This window comes from Hyperolius riggenbachi, chromosome 1, assembly GCF_040937935.1.
Source record: "Hyperolius riggenbachi isolate aHypRig1 chromosome 1, aHypRig1.pri, whole genome shotgun sequence".
Classification (NCBI taxonomy): domain Eukaryota; kingdom Metazoa; phylum Chordata; class Amphibia; order Anura; family Hyperoliidae; genus Hyperolius; species Hyperolius riggenbachi.
In genome coordinates, this window is record NC_090646.1 from 662,126,007 (window position 1) to 662,144,767 (window position 18,761).

Genomic DNA, 18,761 nt, shown 5'->3' on the forward strand with positions numbered 1-18,761 from the left:
GGAGAATGACCCAAAACACACAACCAAAAGCACCCAAAATGGCCAAGAAGTGATCTTTTATGAGGTCCAATTACGTATCCCATGCAACATCTCTGAAAAGAAGTGAAACATGCAGTCTTGAGAAGCCTCCTACAAACCTGACAACTGCAGCAGCTCACTCAGGAAGAGCGGCCAAACTACCTACTGATAGGCACAGGAATCTCACTGGGAGCTGTAGAAACTTCTAGTTTAGTGATGGACTCAAAGGTTGAGTCCCAACATTCCATTAATTCGCTTTCTGGTAGTCTGCAGAATCAACACTATAGAGTAAAGTCTGGAAGTGAGGGTGAGGGGAAATGAATAGGGATGACCAATGAGATGCAGATATTTCCAAGTTCATGCTAGGTTATGTACATTTTTATGCAAATATATGCAGCCTGAAAATAGACCAGTCAAGTCCCACCAAGTTTTAGAGCGGTCCACTTTGAAGCCGCATATATTTGCATACAAAATGTCATAATCCTGCATGAACTTGCAAATATTTGCATCTCCCTAGAATTAAACTCCTGACTTAGGGTACGTACAGACATACGATAACAATCGTTCGTTCTGAACGACGTTAAAGGAGGTATCGACCGATGATCGTCTGAAGAAAGGCTACTTTGAACATCGTTCGTGTACGAACGATCTTGGAACGAGCGTTGCGTGCGCAACATGATGTATAAACTGATTTCAAACACAAGTGTCAAAAAGAACTGTTTGAGCATGTGCAAAGCTTTGAGAACGAACGAACGACCAACGACCGATCGTTGTACAGACATTACTTTTTGAACGATGGTCGTTGGTAAAGAACGATCCATTCTGCCAGATCTTTTCCAACGACATATCTCGTTGGTCGGTCGTTTTAATGATCGTTCGTGCACTTTTTACGAATGATCGTCGGGCAATGCCGTCGGTAACGATCGTTTTAAACGACTATAGTCGCATGTCTGTACGCACCCTAAGGATGATCAATGGCATGCATAGAATATCTCCTAACATTCAGATTACATGTAAATTATATGCAACTTGAAGTTGGGCCAATCAGAATAACTTCGTCAATTTTTATTGGTCCAAATTCAAGCTGCATAAAATTTACATGAAATTTGAATGCTAAAATGTAATTGCATCTCATTGATCATCCCCACTTGCGGAGGTTCCGTGTTGCTCAGTGAAGTTATGTTACATGAAAGTTGCAACAGGGAATGATGTTAGCTTTGAGTAGCTATGAGTATGTAGCTATTGGAAATTGAAATTTTAATTAATTAGATAACCCCCTCTCTGCTGCGGGCAGCGCTAACTTACAGTACACCTATGCCACCACCTATAGCCGATGCATTCCGCTTGCTGTCTAGTTATGGATTCACGAGTAGTTACCTACAGGGCAGCCATCAGGGGGCTACAAGAGGGACAGTAGTATGGGGCCCAGGAAGGGTCTTGGGCCCAAACAGAGGCAGTGCCAGTCGAGCCTCTGCTGGCAAATACTGTGGCATAACAGGAGTTGTGTGGTCATCTCCCTCTTCCCTGGTGTGTGATTGTTGAACATGCATCAATGCAGGGGGGGGGGGGGGGGTGGTTATGGGCGAAAGGAAAGCTACTTTGACTCCACCCCGCATACCGTGGCTCCACCCCCCCCATACAATCTACCTATCAGATTGTTATTTGGTGTGAGGAGGGCCCTGAAGATTTACCAAGTATGGGGCCCAGAAAATTCTGATGGCAGCCCTGGTTACCTACTCAAATTTGTGATTCAGCTGTGTGCATGGGAGATGGGGGGTTAATTACCCAGAATTCCATCTATGCATCCCAAACGTCTTGCACGCAGCCTATTGGATGCGTTGCAAGACTCAATACCGCGCACTTCTTCCTTCAAGCTGGAAGGAGGAAGTGCAGTAGTGAGTCTTGCAAGACATTTGGGCCACATAAAAGAGGACGGACTTATAAGTAACCCCCCCTCTCCCAGCCGCACAGCTGAGGCAATTAAGCCTCATTTGAATCATGAATTTAAGTAGGTAACTACTCGTAAGCCCATCACTATTGCTGTCCACGTACTGCCGCTACTTCCTCCTGGGTTTGAAGGAGCAAGTACCGTGGAGTTACCTGGACCACATAGGCTATAGGCGACGGTATAGGTAAGTTAAATACCCCTAAGCTACAAGTAATCAAAATGTAACTTAGATAGCGCTATGTACTGATAGCAAACAATAATAGGAGAGTTTGAAAGCCTGGAGAGGGATTTCCTTCTGACACTGCTGAATTTCCTCCCGATACTCTCAGCAATGACAATACCTGTAATACTTTTCCTGGTCGCAGCTCTGGAACAGTTTTCACTAAGGTTTAACCTCTGGGAACATCATCTTGTTCAGTTTATGAGGCGTGGCTACTACATGAGACTGGCTGGGATTTATTACTACAATTGTACAACTTAATTGTTTCCCCCTTCAGCCTATATACCATTGCATACTAATTTCCCATCATTGGTGCTGTAGATCAGGGACAACGAACTCCAGTCCCCGAAGGCCCAGGTCCTCACATATTTTTGGCACAGCTCAAATTGATGGGACTGAATCAGGAAAGGTGCAGCCCACCAAATAGAATACATCTCAGTCCATCCTAAGCACTGGCATGGATATGGTCTTTGTGGACTGGCGTTAAACACCCGTGCTGTAGATCGTCTGGCGTCATCTGCATCCGTAGCACTGACATTTTCTTCTATAACTCATCTGAAACCTGCTGCCCTTCAAGGCTGATTCTCACCGTGGGTGACAGTGCTGTCCAGAATCCAAGCACTGTTCTTCCACAGCTCATGCCTCCTTTTCCTCAATCCTAGCTTGGCAAAGCCTCAAAATAATAATATTGGTTAATAATCTGACCCTCTGCAACTCATTCAACTATTATGCCATGGATATGATGAAAAACAAAAAAGCATGGTTTGTTTTGGAGTTGCTCATGCTTGCTTTTGGATGACCTGGGTATTCCTAGCTTTCTTCTGTTTCTGAATAGTACAAACCCTCTGCAAGAGATGCAGCAGTGGAGATGAGAGAGCATCAGACCTTGCACTTAAAGGAATACTTAAGTCAAAAAAAAAAAAAAAAAAAAAAAAGACTTTTACTCACCTGGGGCTCCCTTCAGCCCCCTGCAGCTGAACGGTGCCCTCGCCGTGTCCCTCCAATGCGGCTGGTCTCGCCGGCGGCCACTTCCGGTTTGGCCGTCACCGGCCGACAGGCTGTGAACGCGGCTGATTATCCGCGTCCCCGGACGCAATAGCATTGTAGAAGGCGCTATTGCGTCCGGGGACGCGGATAATCAGCCGCGTTCACAGCCTGTCGGCCGGTGAGGGCCAAACCGGAAGTGGCTGCCGGCGAGACCAGGCGCATCGGAGGGACACGGCGAGGGCACCGTTCAGCTGCAGGGGGCTGAGGGGAGGTCCAGGTGAGTAAAAGTCATTTTTTTTAAGTGACTTAAGTATTCCTTTAAGGTTTAACAGTGAAACAATACAGGCATTCCAGACAGACTTAAGATATCAGCCTTACAGCAGTTTCGCGATGTCATCACTTCCTCAGAGACAAATAGGGCATCTCTCGGTCTCTGAGGAAGCGATAACATCGCAAAATGGCTGTAAGGCCAGTATCTCAAGTCCTTCTGTTTATCTGGAATTCCTGTACTCTTTCACTTAAAAAAAAAAAAAAAAAACACCCTAAGTGGAAGCCGGCGTAACTTGGCCCCACCTGCAGGATTTTAGAGCAGGCAACCCCCTGGGGCCGTTTTGTGGGGGCTGGAGAGGGCGCAGCATGAGGGGAAAGTCGTGGCCACAGTCGGCGGAGCATTCCCACCCCCGTCCCCTCGGGGCTCTCCCTTCTGCGCTCCCCTCCAACTTAAATGTGTGTCCGCGGGCAGCAAACAGATACATACCTTCCGTGCGCTCCACCAGCCTGCATTCCTCTCGCTAGCCTAATGTGACTTCCTGGTATCGCATCAGAGTCTAGCGAGAAGAACGCAGGCTGGAGTGCATGTATCTGTTTGCTGCCCACGGACACACATTTAAGCTGGAGGGGAGAGCACCGAGGTGAGGGAGGGGGAGGGAACGTCCCCCTCTCCGCCGACTGTGGCCTCTGCTTTCCCTTCATGCTGCGACCCCTCCAGCCCCCACAAAACGGCCCCGAGCGGGCCGCCCCGCAGGAGCAGGGGCTGCAGGCCCTATTGTTACGCCAGTGTCTGGTGCTCTGTCTCATCTCTACTGCTGCATATTGAAGGTCTCTATGTGAGCACAGCCTGAAGGGGATGGTGAACAGTTCTCTCAGCCAAGCATCTAGTGGTGACCATCTTGTCTTCACTAACAGCTATCCCGCTGTAAGAGACTTCAATTGTTCCAGGAGTTTGGAGTTTAATACACTGCTCCAGTTTAACCTTAGAAATCATTCCAGCAAAGCAACTTCACACTTTGTTTTATAGCTGCCTACAGACCAGCTACAAAGAAAAGAAAACGATGCTCATCTCAACTGCTTCTGATAATTCACCTCGAAAGCCCCACAGCTTCAAGTATACGACTCACGCCACAACCAGTCTTGTTAAAGTGTACAGAAAAAGCTCTGGTACAAAAAACAGATCCTGATCTAAAGAGTGGGAAGCCTCTGGATCCTATTGAGGCTTCCCTCAGTGTAGTCTGGTCCAGCATTGCTGAGCACAGATCGCCAGAAGATTGCCGACTAGACCTTATCAGCCATCACATCGAGCCGCGCTGCTAGACAGGAGCTGCACCAGAGGGTGCCAAGGGAAGCCTCATGATCTACATGCTTCCTTCTATTTAGCTAACTACGGTAGTATCTAGTTACAGTAAACCTCTGGATATAGTAAACTCAGTCCTCAGGTCCCAGCAGGGCTGTGGAGTCGGAACAAAAACCATCCAACTCAGACTCAAGTTTGTGAAACCACCGACTCCAGGAAACTAAAATGACTCAAACACTTCAACTCCTTAGTCCAGGGGTCTCCAAACGTTTTGGGTCGAGGGCCGGATTAACATACTTCAGACTGCTGGGGGGCCGGAGGATACATAAAATGATGTAGAAGTCTTTGCGGGCCGGACAGTGAAGCATACCCAGATGACAACCTGCAGTCCTATTGGACAGCAGTGTCACCTGATGTGGAGTTTGATTGGAAACCAGCAAATTACGGCTTTCTGGCTTCCATGTGGATGGATGGTGCCAGCACATGCGGACCACCAATATTTAAAGAGAACCAGAGATGAAGCAACCTCATGTATTTTACCTTATAAATCAGTGGGAACATGACAGTAAACACCTAATCTGCTCTTTGTTACATTGTTCTCTGTTTAATTTGCCTGTTATCACCTCTAAGATAAGAATCCCGACTAAGCAGTCGGTCTGGCTTTGCTACAGAATAATTATAGCTGAGACTGTGTTCTTTGCTGTCTTCAAGTCCAAGCCTGCCCCCTGCTGGCTTTGCTCAGGAATCATTATAGCTGAGTCATTATAGCAAAGCCAGAATCAATGCTCAGTCCGGGATTCTTATCTCAGCTAGATAACAGACACTTTTAGCAGTGAGGATGGAACAGAGAGCATGGTAAATGTTTTCTCTAATGTTCCCACTGATTTCTATGGTAAAATACACAAGGGTGCTTCGTCTCTGGTTCACTTTAAAGATGTAGCTGACCGCATTTATAAGTAATACATTTTGTGCGGCGGGGGGGGGGGGGTAAAAAAGCCTCAGGGGGCCAAATTTGGCCCATGGGCCTTCGTTTGAGGACCACTGGCCTTAGTCTAATAGTTACCAGAACTGTGGATTTGGTACAAAAATCATCCTGCTCAGTTTATGAAACCAACTCCTGGTACCCGAAACTGCCCCGACTCAGACTCCACAGCCCTGGGTCCCAGCATGTGTCTGTATATACAATATATGACCAATTCTGATATACTATCATTTTGATGTAGTGAACTACTCCCTATATATATAGGGATTCTACTGATCTATTTGAAAATAGCCACACCCTGTATATTGGCAGAATTATTCAGGGTTGTTTCAAAGCGGTCTTAAAGTGAACCAGAGACGAAGCACCCTTGTGTATTTTACCATAGAAATCAGTGGGAACATGACAGTAAACACCTAATCTGCTCTTTGTTACATTGTTCTCTGTTTAATTTGCCTGTTATCACCTCTAAGATAAGAATCCCGACTAAGCAGTCGGTCTGGCTTTGCTACAGAATAATTATAGCTGAGACTGTGTTCTTTGCTGTCTTCAAGTCCAAGCCTGCCCCCTGCTGGCTTTGCTCAGGAATCATTATAGCTGAGTCATTATAGCAAAGCCAGAATCAATGCTCAGTCCGGGATTCTTATCTCAGCTAGATAACAGACACTTTTAGCAGTGAGGATGGAACAGAGAGCATGGTAAATGTTTTCTCTAATGTTCCCACTGATTTCTATGGTAAAATACACATTAGAGAAAACATTTACCATGCTCTCTGTTCCATCCTCACTGCTAAAAGTGTCTGTTATCTAGCTGAGATAAGAATCCCGGACTGAGCATTGATTCTGGCTTTGCTATAATGACTCAGCTATAATGATTCCTGAGCAAAGCCAGCAGGGGGCAGGCTTGGACTTGAAGACAGCAAAGAACACAGTCTCAGCTATAATTATTCTGTAGCAAAGCCAGACCGACTGCTTAGTCGGGATTCTTATCTTAGAGGTGATAACAGGCAAATTAAACAGAGAACAATGTAACAAAGAGCAGATTAGGTGTTTACTGTCATGTTCCCACTGATTTATAAGGTAAAATACATGAGGTTGCTTCATCTCTGGTTCTCTTTAAACTCTGACAAAACATTCAACATAAGGGCTTGTTCAACTACAAAAACTTTAAGTGCTAGTGATTTTGAGAAGCTCTTGCTAATGCAATGGGGGATTTTTATAAGATCACATCGCTCCAGTGTGAACACTAACTTAGGACAACATTAGCATGAGCTTTTAAAAGCACAAAGAGCTTAGAAAAAGCTCTCGTAGTGTAAACAAGCCCTAAGGGTCCATTCATACTAGAAATTGCGAAACGCAAACGCTGAGTGTTCTTCTGGCGTTGTTTCCCAGCGATTCTTCACTGTATAGAAAGCATTTTTCCAGCGATTAGCATTTTGTGATTTCTAGTTCAATTTAGCCTGCAGAATCGCTCCACAATCGCTCAGAAAACGTTGCAGGCAATACGTTTGCGTTTCAGCAAATCGCCTAGATGAGAACACTTCCATATACTTTCATTGTACACACTTTTTAAACCGCTAGCGATTTTCAGCAATGCTGAAATCACTCTGAAAATGCACAAGTGTGAATGGGCCATAAATGTATTTCCCAACCTTTTAGTACCCATACAGTTATATTTGCTTTTGTGCACAAGTAATATTGTCTGTTTACAAATTACAAGATCCCAACGTGTAGGTTATCTGCTCTGAAAACTGCCATTGCATTTTACTCAAGCTGCTTTTATTATTTAAATCTTCTAGTGAGTTATTCTGAACTGTGTGCATGCTTGAAGCAGAGAGAGCTTGTTTTCAGTTGTTACACACAATATTACAACTGCGGAATGTAAACGAAAGAGGTTATTGCCTTTCTGGATGCGGATCATAAGCTGAAGGGGCGTTCCAGTGCAGAGCAAAGTGCTGTGTTTAAAGGGAACCTGAGCAGCATACCCACAGCTTCTGCTCGGGGGCCCTTTTTCTATTTGTTTTTTCTTGTTCTGCTACAAATGGTTTTTGTGATAGTAGCTTTAAAAGCTGTAAGGAATCTTTTAGAGCAAAGAAGAAAAGCAGAGTTTCAGACCATTTTAAAGGGGTTCTGTAGGGGGCTGAGGATAAAAACCACCACTTACCTGGAGCTTCTATCTGCATCTGTAGCAGTAATGTCCCACGCCGTCCTCCTCTGATCTGCCGTTCCCCGCTGCCGGCACCGGGCAATTATTCATCTGACATAGCCGAATAATGTGCTCTGCCGCTCGCGTCATCGGAAGCTTACTGCGCAGGACGAAGTTTTCATGTACTGCGTCTGAGCAGTAAGCTTGCAACGACACAGGCAGGAGCAAGCACGGCCGCGCAGCTGCAGTTGGACGGCGTGCCGCGCTAGACCGGGTCCGGCAACGGCGGATCAGAGGACGGCAGCATGGGACATTACTGCTACAGGGGGCTGATGGAAGCCCCAGGTAATTGGCTTTTTTTATCTCAGCCCCGTCCCTACAGAACCCCTTTAAGCATTTTATTCAGCAGCAGACCGTGCAGTGCGGGGAGATGACATATGACAGGAAGGCCAGCAGAATCAGTGAACAGTCAGTTTATTCTCACGTTAGACGTCAACCTGCGTATTTTTTATATTTTTTTTGCTTTTTATTTTTTAATCCAATAACATCAATATTTAAAGTGGATCTTTCCTCAGATTCACGCAATCAGGTTTCTTTTGCTTTAAAACACAGTAATGCAGTATATATAGATTTATATAAAGGGGGAAAAAAAGTATACCCTATAATTGCCCCTGTAGCCCAGGAAGCTGCTTTCCGAGCATGGTGCAGTGCATGCTGGGAGCGCAGGCTGCAACATGAAGGCGGGCAGCCTGGGGACAGCACAGCGCATGCACAGCCCCGGGGACAGAAAGCCGCCCGCTAGGCTGATATATAATCCCGCTCTGTGTGTTAGAGCAAGTCCATTCTTGTGTGGATCTGATGAAAGGTTCTCTTCAGAGCAGTGACAGAACTTCAGCCTTTATCCAGAGACCTTGCACCCCTCTTCTCGAAAAAAACAAAAAAAGCAGGAGGGGGTGCGCAGCTACACTGTTCTAACTGAGTAATGAAAAACAGAGTGTCCATTCAATGGAGGAATTTATCTGCTGTACAACTGGAACGGCGCTCGGGGCCCAGTCTAGGCGTAAAGGTCATCTTCTTCCTCAGCAAAATGGCTGCCTCCGGATCCCCCTCCTGCTCCTGGGTTTGGACCGGTTCCTCCCTGTCCTCCAGAGGGGAATCTGAAAGAGAGGAAACATTGCGTCACAGGCATGGGGGCATCATAGCAACTAAATGATGTTTAAAAGGACCACCATCACAAAATCATAACATTAAAAATACAAACATGTAAAATGCACTATAAATGACTTCTCTCCTATGTTGCCGTCGCTTACAGTAGGCAAGAAAAATCTAACAGATGTAACAAGTTTTGGACTAGTCCAACTCCTCATGGGGGATTCTCAGGTATTTAAAAAAAGCACTTACTGAACACAAGTTGCTCAGTCCCGCTGCTAAAATAGTGTGCAAGAGTAGGGAGGCTGGCATCTTTCTATAAGCCCTTTCTAGGGAGTGTTTTTTCAAAGAATAAAAGATAATACTGAAACTCCCCATGGGGAGATGGACTAGTCAAAAATCTGTCAAGATTACTGCCACCTACTGTGACAGCAACATAGGAAAAGGTAATTTATAGAAGTGTGCATTTAACCACTTCAGGACCACAGTGCTAAACCCCCCTAAAGACCAGGCTGCTTTTTACTAAAAGGGCTACCGCAGCTTTAACACCAAGCTGCAGGACCACAACTCTGCACACGAGTGATCTCTCCCCTCCCCCCCAACAGAGCTCTCACTGATCGCAGTGCTGTACATGTAAATAGACGGCGATCATGCCGCCTAACAGTCTCCCAAGTGGCAATAGCCGCTCAGAGACTGAAGAGGGGCGGAGCTCCGCCCCCGAGAAGGTGATGCGCGCAATCTCCTTCAGTAGCTGGCTCCAGGACTTGATGCCAATTGGGGCTGCCGCTGTGGCCACACCCATTGGCGCGGGGCGGTCTTCGAGTAGTAAAAAGGAGTTCTGTGGGGGTTCTGCTAAGGATAAAAACCACCACTTACCTGGGGTTTCTATCTGCCCCATGTAGCAGTAATGTCCCACGTCCTCGTCCTCCTCCGATCTGCTGTTCGCCGCCGCCAGTCCAGCGCAGCACACAGTCCAACTGCAGCTGTGCGGCCGTGCTCGCTCCCACCCACGTCATCAGAAGCTTACTGCGCAGTACAAGAAAACTTTGTACTGCTCCTGCGCAGTAAGCGTCCGATGACGCGAACGGCAGCGCGCATTATTCGGCTATGTCAGACGACTAATTGCCCGGTGGCGGCAGCACGGAATGGCAGATCGGTGGGGGACGGCGTGGGACATTACTGCTACAGGCGGCTGATAGAAGCCCCAGGTAAGTGGCGGTTTTTATCCTTAGCAAACCCCCACAGAACCCCTTTAATTTATATAAATTTTAAAAACTAGAATGTTTCACGGTAGTGGTGCTTTAAATGACAGAATTGCTACAAAGACTGGTCACATGCCCGCTGGAGTGACATCATACAGAGCGGGTGCGCTTTGCATTTATGGTCCAGCATTTCGGATTTTTAAGTGACAATTGGTTGTAAGCTCAACCGACTCATGAGATTCACAACAGATGTGCAGGGAATGTAAACAGAATATAGTCTTGCTGAATAATCCTGATTAACACGATATAAACGCTAAGTTCAAAAATAATGATACAGCAAGCCCCCCAGTACCTGGCAGAGACGAGGGTTACCGGCTGCATGAGCTTACAGCTTGCATGAACCCGCGAGAAAACATTAACCATCTTAGCGGTATGGACGAGCTCAGCTCGTCCATCGCCGCCGATGGCTGCCGCTCAGGCCCTGCTGGGCCGATTATGTTCAAATAAAGAGCAGCACACGCAGCCGGCACTTTGCCAGCCGCGTGTGCTGCCCGATCGCCGCCGCTCTGCGGCGATTCGCCGCGAGCAGCGGCGAAAGAGGGTCCCCCCAGCCGCCTGAGCCCAGCGTAGCCGGAACAAAAAGTTCCGGCCAGCGCTAAGGGCTGGATCGGAGGCGGCTGACGTCAGGACGTCGGCTGACGTCCATGACGTCACTCCGCTCGTCGCTATGGCGACGATCTAAGCAAAACAAGGAAGGCCGCTCATTGCGGCCTTCCTTGTTTATTCTGGGCGCCGGAGGCGATCGGAAGAACGCCTCCGGAGCGCCCTCTAGTGGGCTTTCATGCAGCCAACTTTCAGTTGGCTGCATGAAATAGTTTTTTTTTTTATTTAAAAAAAACCCTCCCGCAGCCGCCCTGGCGATCTTAATAGAACGCCAGGGTGGTTAAAGGGGCACTATGGCGAAACATTTTAAAATTTAAAATATACGCAAACAGACAAATAAGAAGAATGTTTTTTCCAGAGTAAAAATGAGCCATACATTGCTTTTCTCCTGTGTTGCTGTCACTTAAAGTAGGTAATAGAAATCTGACAGGTTTTGGACTAGTCCATCTCTTCATAGGGGATTCTCAGCAAGGCTTGTATTCTTTATAATGATATTCCATAAAAAGGATTTAAACAATGATGTTGGCCAGCCTCCCTGTACGCTACAAAGTTTTTTGGCAGTTGGAAAGAGTAACAGCCATCCACTAAGTGCTTTTGAAAAGAAATAAATCACTGAGGATCCCCTATGAAGAGATGGACTAGATTTCTACTACTCACTGTGACCGCAACATAGGAGAAAAGTAATGTATGGCTCCTTTACTCTTATTTGTATACATTTGCACATATTTTAATTTTACAATTTTTCGCCCTAGTGCCCCTTCAAACTCCCCCCATTACCACCCTGGAGCAGCAGAAACCACTTGCCGATCCGGGAATTCTGTTACACATCCTGCGTCTCCCAATAGTTTCCCGCATCCCCGTTTGGCTCCCGGCGTGTCACCTGACTGGTATGGGGACAAGTGACATGCTGGGAGCCACACATGGACACTGGAGAGCCGCTGGGAGATGCAGGATGTGCAGCAGATGGCTCCGGATGAACAGCAAGTTATTTCTGCTCAGAGAACCCCTAAAGCTTCGCCCTTCCTCTAATCCCCCAGGCTTGCCGGTTAGTTGAGACCTCCGGATACCAGAGTTCTAGATAACAGGGTTTTGCTTTACATTAATTTAAATTTATTTAATGAGCCAATTAAGTTTTAAACTGATGAGGAAGTGAAGAAGAGCAGACAATAGTTACACGTCTTCACTCTAAAATGAACTTCTTTCAATAAATAAAGTGCAAGTAAAATACTAACAACTTTTTATAGTTACTATAATCTGCTTAAACTCACTGTCCATATGTCAGGTTGTACAAAGGTGTCCATTAACAGTACAATATTTTTCTCAGATGTGATCATTCGATCAGGATTTGCAGGATTGTAAGTAATCAGGTAATTATTGATTGTTCCCATAAACGGGTCAATAAAGGCTGGTGCACACTACAAGCACTGTTTAAAGCGGTATGGTCAATCAAATTTCAACAGCAACTGGTCTGAGTGTATTAAGTGATAAAGATGCTAATCCTGCATTCAAAACTTTGCTGCTGTTATGATTTGGAGTTATCACATACATTAGGAGCACTGGCCCTTTAATAGCCATTGCCATTCAGTTGCATGCTGGGGGTTCTTTTTAACTAGAATATATTCCTCCTCTTCCATTTCCCTGCCTAGCTGCTTATCTCAAACACCTCTGTTCACTTATTGTGTTTACAAGCAAGGCTGAGGTGACTGTGCAGTTCCCAGTATACACCTCAGTGGGAGTGTGAAGACTCTGGGAGGAGGGCAGCTAATGAATACACAATGAGGAAGAGAAGGGAGGGGGGGAAACAAGAGTCAGGGAGGATATGATGTCAGCATTAGCTTGGCAAGATGTCCACTGCCTAGAATAGGATTTTCTGCTTTTCCTTTGTAAAATTCACAGGAATCAGTACGTGGATAGCACAATACATCTGTTATGTAAGTAGAAGTAGTATTTATCTACTTATACTGTAGATGTGTTTTTTATTGCTAGGTTAGCATGGGTGTCGCTTGTTCTTTAAAGAAAACTTGTAACAAAAAATAAAATTAAAAAAAGCCCTCTGGGGGATAAGTACCTCAGGAGGGGGAAGCCTCTGGATCCTAATGAGGCTTCCCCCGTCCCACTGCCCCCTGAAATTTGGCAAGGTAAATACTTACCTACCGCTATCCTGCGCAGGTACACTAGCGCTCTACTGCGCAGTTAGGAGTCAGTTTGTGTCTGCGCAGTAGAGCGAATACGATTGGGCTTGGCTATCTCTGCGCAGCCCAAAGGAAGAGCGGCTACTGCGCATAATCGTGGAAAGTTAAATATATCAAGCCTTAACAGACTTGTTGGGGCGGGACCAGCGCTGGGTCCCCCGCGGCTACAGGGATGGGGAAGCCTCGTTGGGACCCTGAGGCCTCCCCCTCCCGAGGTGAGTACCCCCCAGAGAGCTTTAAAGTGGATCCGAGGTGAACTTTTACTCATTGCATAATTGTGTTCCTGTACTGTAATTCCATATAAACTAAACAAGCCACGCCCACAGGTTTTCAGAGAGCCAAGGCATTTTCAGACAGTAGCAAAGGCTCATGGGAGCTCAGTCTGGGCAGGAGGAGGTGTTACTAGCAAATTGATTTCAGAGGCAGAGGGGAGGAGGGGGATTAGGTTTTTTTCACAGGCTGAGTGCTCAAGATACAGATAAGCCTGCCTCTGTGTAATGCTTACAAACAACATGGCCGCTGTCATTGTACCACAGGAATAAATAATCATATTCTATTAAAGCTGTTTGCAGCTAGATTTGCTGTGTAAACCATCTAAACTTCAGGTAACATATATAGACAAGTTACATGTTATAGTTAGTTTTTCATCTTGGATCCGCTTTAAGCGCTAGAGATTTGAAAAGCTCATGCTAATGCAATGCAAGATTTTTACAAAACCACATCGCTCAAGTGAGAACACTCACATAGCATTAGCAGCAGCTTTTCAGATCACAATCACATACAAAAAGCTCTTATGTGAACCAGCCCTAAGCGCACTCTCCCTTCAGATACGATCGTAAAATCCAACATTCCGATCGCCAAAATTCAGTATTCCAATCTCTGCCAATCACACAGCAGTAATAATAGCTCAGCTTACCTGAAGCTGCCGAAGCCACGGCTCTGCTGCAGCGTCTGTGCAAACATTTCGTATTTTCGGATGTCGTTGTCGCTGACGGAGCGGCGGGCAAAACGCATGGCTTCCTCGAAGTGATCCCGGCGGATTTCAGGTACTGGATCGTCCTCTTCTACTTCCTGTGTTAGAGAGAGGTGTGGCCAGGGTCAGTGTGGGGGTAGCTACTCGCACGAATCCTCAGATCAAGGTCTGTACATGTGGGGAATACCTCGCTGTACTCTAACTGGTAACACACCAAAGCCCAGAGACTCAGTGATCAGGACAGGCTCTACAATATCGTGCAGAGTGCAACCAGGATCTCCCATGTGTACAGAAATGGAGGATAAGCACACAGATGCAGCAGCTCAGGCCTAGTACACAGGGGCCAATATTCACAGAACTTACTTTCACTTTCTCCCTGGAGCCAGAGACTGTGCCACTACTGTTATCTCCAGGCTGTGGAGGAGATTGTGACAGCAGCAGATAAAGGTTTACAATGCGAACAATGCAGATGTATTCTGGATGGTGGTTGCGAGCGCTGCACTGATTCTCAGTAGCAGACCGCCGTTTCTCTTCAGCTCCAGCAAAATGTAACTTTAGGCATACATGCAATGGCAGCTTCCTGCACTGTACGGTGGCCTGAGGGTGATTTCTTAGTGGTTTGCAAAAGTATTCGGCCCCCTTGAAGTTTTCCACATTTTGTCACATTACTGCCACAAACATGAATCAATTTTATTAGAATTCCACGTGAAAGACCAACACAAAGTGGTGTACATGTGAGAAGTGGAACGAAAATCATACAAGATTCCAAACAATTTTTACAAATACCTACAAAGTGGGATGTGCATAATTATTCAGCCTCCTGATTCAATACTTTGTAGAACCACCTTTTGCTGCAATTACAGCTGCCAGTCTTTTAGGGTATGTCTCTACCAGCTTTGCACATCCAGAGACTGAAATCCTTGCCCATTCTTCTTTGCAAAACAGCTCCAGCTCAGTCCGATTAGATGGACAGCGTTTGATCAGCAGTTTTCAGATCTTGCCACTGATTCTCGATTGGATTTAGATCTGGACTTTGACTGGGCCATTCTAACACATGGATAGGTTTTGTTTTAAACCATTCCATTGTTGCCCTGGCTTTATGTTTAGGGTCATTGTCCTGCTGGAAGGTGAACCTCCGCCCCAGTCTCAAGTCTTTTGCAGACTCCAAGAGGTTTTCTTCCAAGATTGCCCTGTATTTGGCTCCATCCATTTTCCCATCAACTCTGACCAGCTTCCCTGTCCCAGCTGAAGAGAAGCACCCCCAGAGCATGATGCTGCCTCCACCATATTTAACAGTGGGGGATGATGTGTTCAGAGTGATGTGCAGTGTTAGTTTTCTGCCACACATAGCGTTTTGCATTATGGCCAAAAAGTTCCATTTTGGTCTCATCCGACCAGAGTACCTTCTTCCACATGTTAGCCGTGTCCCCCACATGGCTTGTAGCAAACTGCAAACGGGACTTCTTATGCTTTTCTGTTAACAATGGCTTTCTTCTTGCCACTGTCAATTAGTTGTGCACTACACAAAGTTGGTCTTTGTGGAAGAGTCTCCCACCTGAGCTGTAGATCTCTGCAGCTCGTCCAGAGTCATCATGGGCCTCTTGACTGCATTTCTGATCAGCGCTCTCCTTGTTCGGCCTGTGAGTTTAGGTGGATGGCCTTGTCTTGGTAGGTGTACAGTTGTGCCATACTCCTTCCATTTCTGAATGATCACTTGAACAGTGCTCCTTGGGATGTTCAAGGCTTTGGAAATCTTTTTGTAGCCTAAGCCTGCTTTAAATTTCTCAATAACTTTATCCCTGACCTGTCTGGTGTGTTCTTTGGACTTCACAGTGTTGTTGCTCCCAATATTCTCTTAGACAACCTCTGAAGCCGTCACAGAGCAGCTGTGTTTGTACTGACATTGGATTACACACAGGTGCACTCTATTTAGTCATTAGCACTCATCAGGCAATGTCTATGGGCAACTGACTGCACTCAGACCAAAGGGGGCCGAATAATTATGCACACACCACTTTGCAGTTATTTGTAAAAATGTTTGGAATCGTGTATGATTTTCGTTCCACTTCTCACGTGTACACCACTTTGTGTTGGTCTTTCACGTGGAATTCCAATAAAATTGATTCATGTTTGTGGCAGAAATGTGACAAAATGTGGAAAACTTCAAGGGGGCCGAATACTTCTGCAAATCACTGTATACAGGTGCATTACTTGCAATAAAAGCTGGTAGAATATATCGGTGATAAGGGATACGTAGGCAGGTTTGTATTCCATGTTATAAAAGACTTATTTTGCTCTGAAGTAAAATTCATTCAAAAAAAATGACCACCATTTATTGGTACTCCATGCCAAGTGTAGTGTGCCTTCCGAAAACAGAAGAAATTTGTGATAATTCAGCTTAAAGTGAACATCTGGTTACCCACAATGCATCACTACTGAGTATGCAAATTATCTATTTATACCCAGCCTGTTTCTGACTTTTGGTCCTCTTCAGTGTATGGCAGGGATTGATATGGCTTTATGGGATAGGGGCTTGGATCATTACGAGATACCCAAAATCTTGGGGTGACCCATAACCACTAGGAAGGTATAGGGGACTTAAAGAGACCGAAAAGCCCTCCTATCAAAAAGCAAAGTGTGCTTTGCCTTCTCAAAACAAGAAATTTGCGATAATTCAGCTTAAAGTGAGCATCTGTGGTTACCCACAATCCACTGCTGCTGAATATGCAAATTATCTCTTTATGCCCCAGAAGCAAAGCTTGCACCCAAAACCGCTGGTGTATAGCAAGCCTGTAGCTTTACATTTTACAGAGTACGCCATAAAATTATTGTGATTTAAAAGGGAACTCCAGTGAAAATGTATTAAAAAAAAAAGGTGCTTAATTTTTACAATAATTATGTATAAATGATTTAGTCAGTGTTTTTCCATTGTAAAAATCTTTCCTCTCCCCGATTTACATTCTGATATTTATCACATGGTGACATTTTTACTGCTGGCAGGTAATGTCAGTGGAAGGAGATGCCGCTTGCTTTTTTGGCAGTTGGAAAAAGCTGTTATTTCCCACAATAGCCTCAACTCACTAAGCTTTATCAATCACTTTATCAAACGTTTGATAATTTACCTCATGGGTAAAATCTAATTTTGAATTCACTAAAGGGTTATAGATTTATTGAACGTTTTATTGATAAAATATTCGATAAATATTGAACGCCTTAGTAAATTCAAAATTAGATTTTACCCATGAGGTAAATTATCAAACGTTTGATAAAGAGATTGATAAAGCTTAGTGAGTTGAGGCCAATGTAACAAGGCTCCCACAGTGTGATGTCAGGAGCTCAGAGCTGTGAGGCGCTGACATTTGTGGGAGGGGTTTCACCACAATATCAGCCATACAGCGCCCCCTGATGATCAGTTTGAGAAAAGGAATAGATTTCTCATGGGAGAGGGGGTATCAGCTACTGATTGGGATGAAGTTCAATTCTTGGTTACGGTTTCTCTTTAAGGTTGTTATAAATTACTGCTCCATTTCAATTTGCAGTCAGCTGTCAACTTCCAAGCCTGCCTGTGAGCTGTAGCTCTGACCCTCGTTATTTGGCCGTCTCTTGCAACAAATACAAGGAAGACCTTGATTGGCTGGCCAATCCAGCGTGCGGCACGAGACACTCAACTATACCCTGGAGGCCCATCAGCACCTCGACGTACAGCACACAAGGACAGTTCGGGGATCACCCGTGTGGATTATCCGCTCACCATGGCTGCAGGGTTCGTCTGTCTCTCCCGCTCTCTCCTAATCTCGTTCTCGATGGATTCACGGATTGCCAGCTTGCAGGCTCGCTGACAGATCTCCGTCAGGTCAGCTCCAGAGAAGCCATTGGTCATCTTGGCCAGGAAGTCCAGGTCCACGTCCTGCAGATTACACAAATTACACAAATACAGGTCACTACAATCCGCTGTATGCTACTCAACACAAAACAAGCAGCTACATGTACTGTATAGGTGGTATATCGGCTGGTCATTTACAAGCATCAACGGGTGCAGCTGGACAGAGTTATACAACATTACTGAATATAGCTCAGCGAATACATTTGCTGATTAACAATATTACTTTAGAAATCATTTAAAGTCCGTGTTTGCCCATTGTAAAATCCTTCCTCACCCAGATTTACATTCTGAAATTTATCACAGGTGGCGATATCTCTACTGCTGGCAGGTACAGCTCTGCGGAATGTTTGTTGTGTGTTCCGAATACTCTGGGAGAATGCTGCACAACTAAACAGCCTAGGTCGACATGCAGGACCAGAGACTGCACAGCACAATAATGTGCCAGTAGATTGGCTAAGTAGGTGGAAAATAGAGCAATGCTTGAAATTTCTGCTGAGCCAATTCCATCTTGAACAATGTTCCCCAACCCTCTCCTCAGGGCCCACTAACAGTGCATGTTTTGTGGAAATTCACAGAGGTAGTTAGTTAACCAGCTCTGCTGAGACACTAATTACCCCACCTGTGCAGGTTTGTGGTTTTCTGCAAAACATGTACTGTTGGTGGGCCTTAAAGAGGAACTTCAGCCTAACATACTTTCATTAAGTTACATTAGTTAGGTTAATTAAAATAGGTAATATAATTTCTTACCCACCCAGTTTTAAAACAGGCAAATGTTTGTGATTTCATGAGCGCTGCCATCTTTTTGGTTGAAAGGAGGAGACCGGGAGCATGA

At 45.5% G+C, this 18,761-nt stretch overlaps 1 protein-coding gene and 1 long non-coding RNA gene across 2 annotated transcripts in view; one reads left to right on the forward strand and one right to left on the reverse strand.

Annotated features, from left to right (window-relative positions):
• Positions 1–8,324: 8,324 nt before the first annotated feature.
• The window catches only part of VCP (valosin containing protein), a 69,417-nt gene continuing 58,980 nt past the window's right edge, over positions 8,325–18,761 (reverse strand). Inside the window, exons 15-17 of the mRNA XM_068252548.1 lie at positions 17,798–17,953; positions 13,990–14,144; positions 8,325–9,024 (exon numbers count right to left, since the gene is read on the reverse strand). Coding sequence (XP_068108649.1) covers positions 8,922–9,024; positions 13,990–14,144; positions 17,798–17,953 — 414 coding nt within the window. The 3' untranslated portion in view covers positions 8,325–8,921. The remainder of the gene's footprint in view (positions 9,025–13,989; positions 14,145–17,797; positions 17,954–18,761) is intronic.
• On the forward strand, positions 11,451–18,040 carry LOC137532254 (uncharacterized). The gene is made up of 2 exons (XR_011023896.1): positions 11,451–11,539; positions 17,586–18,040. It is a non-coding gene; the product is annotated as an uncharacterized lncRNA (long non-coding RNA).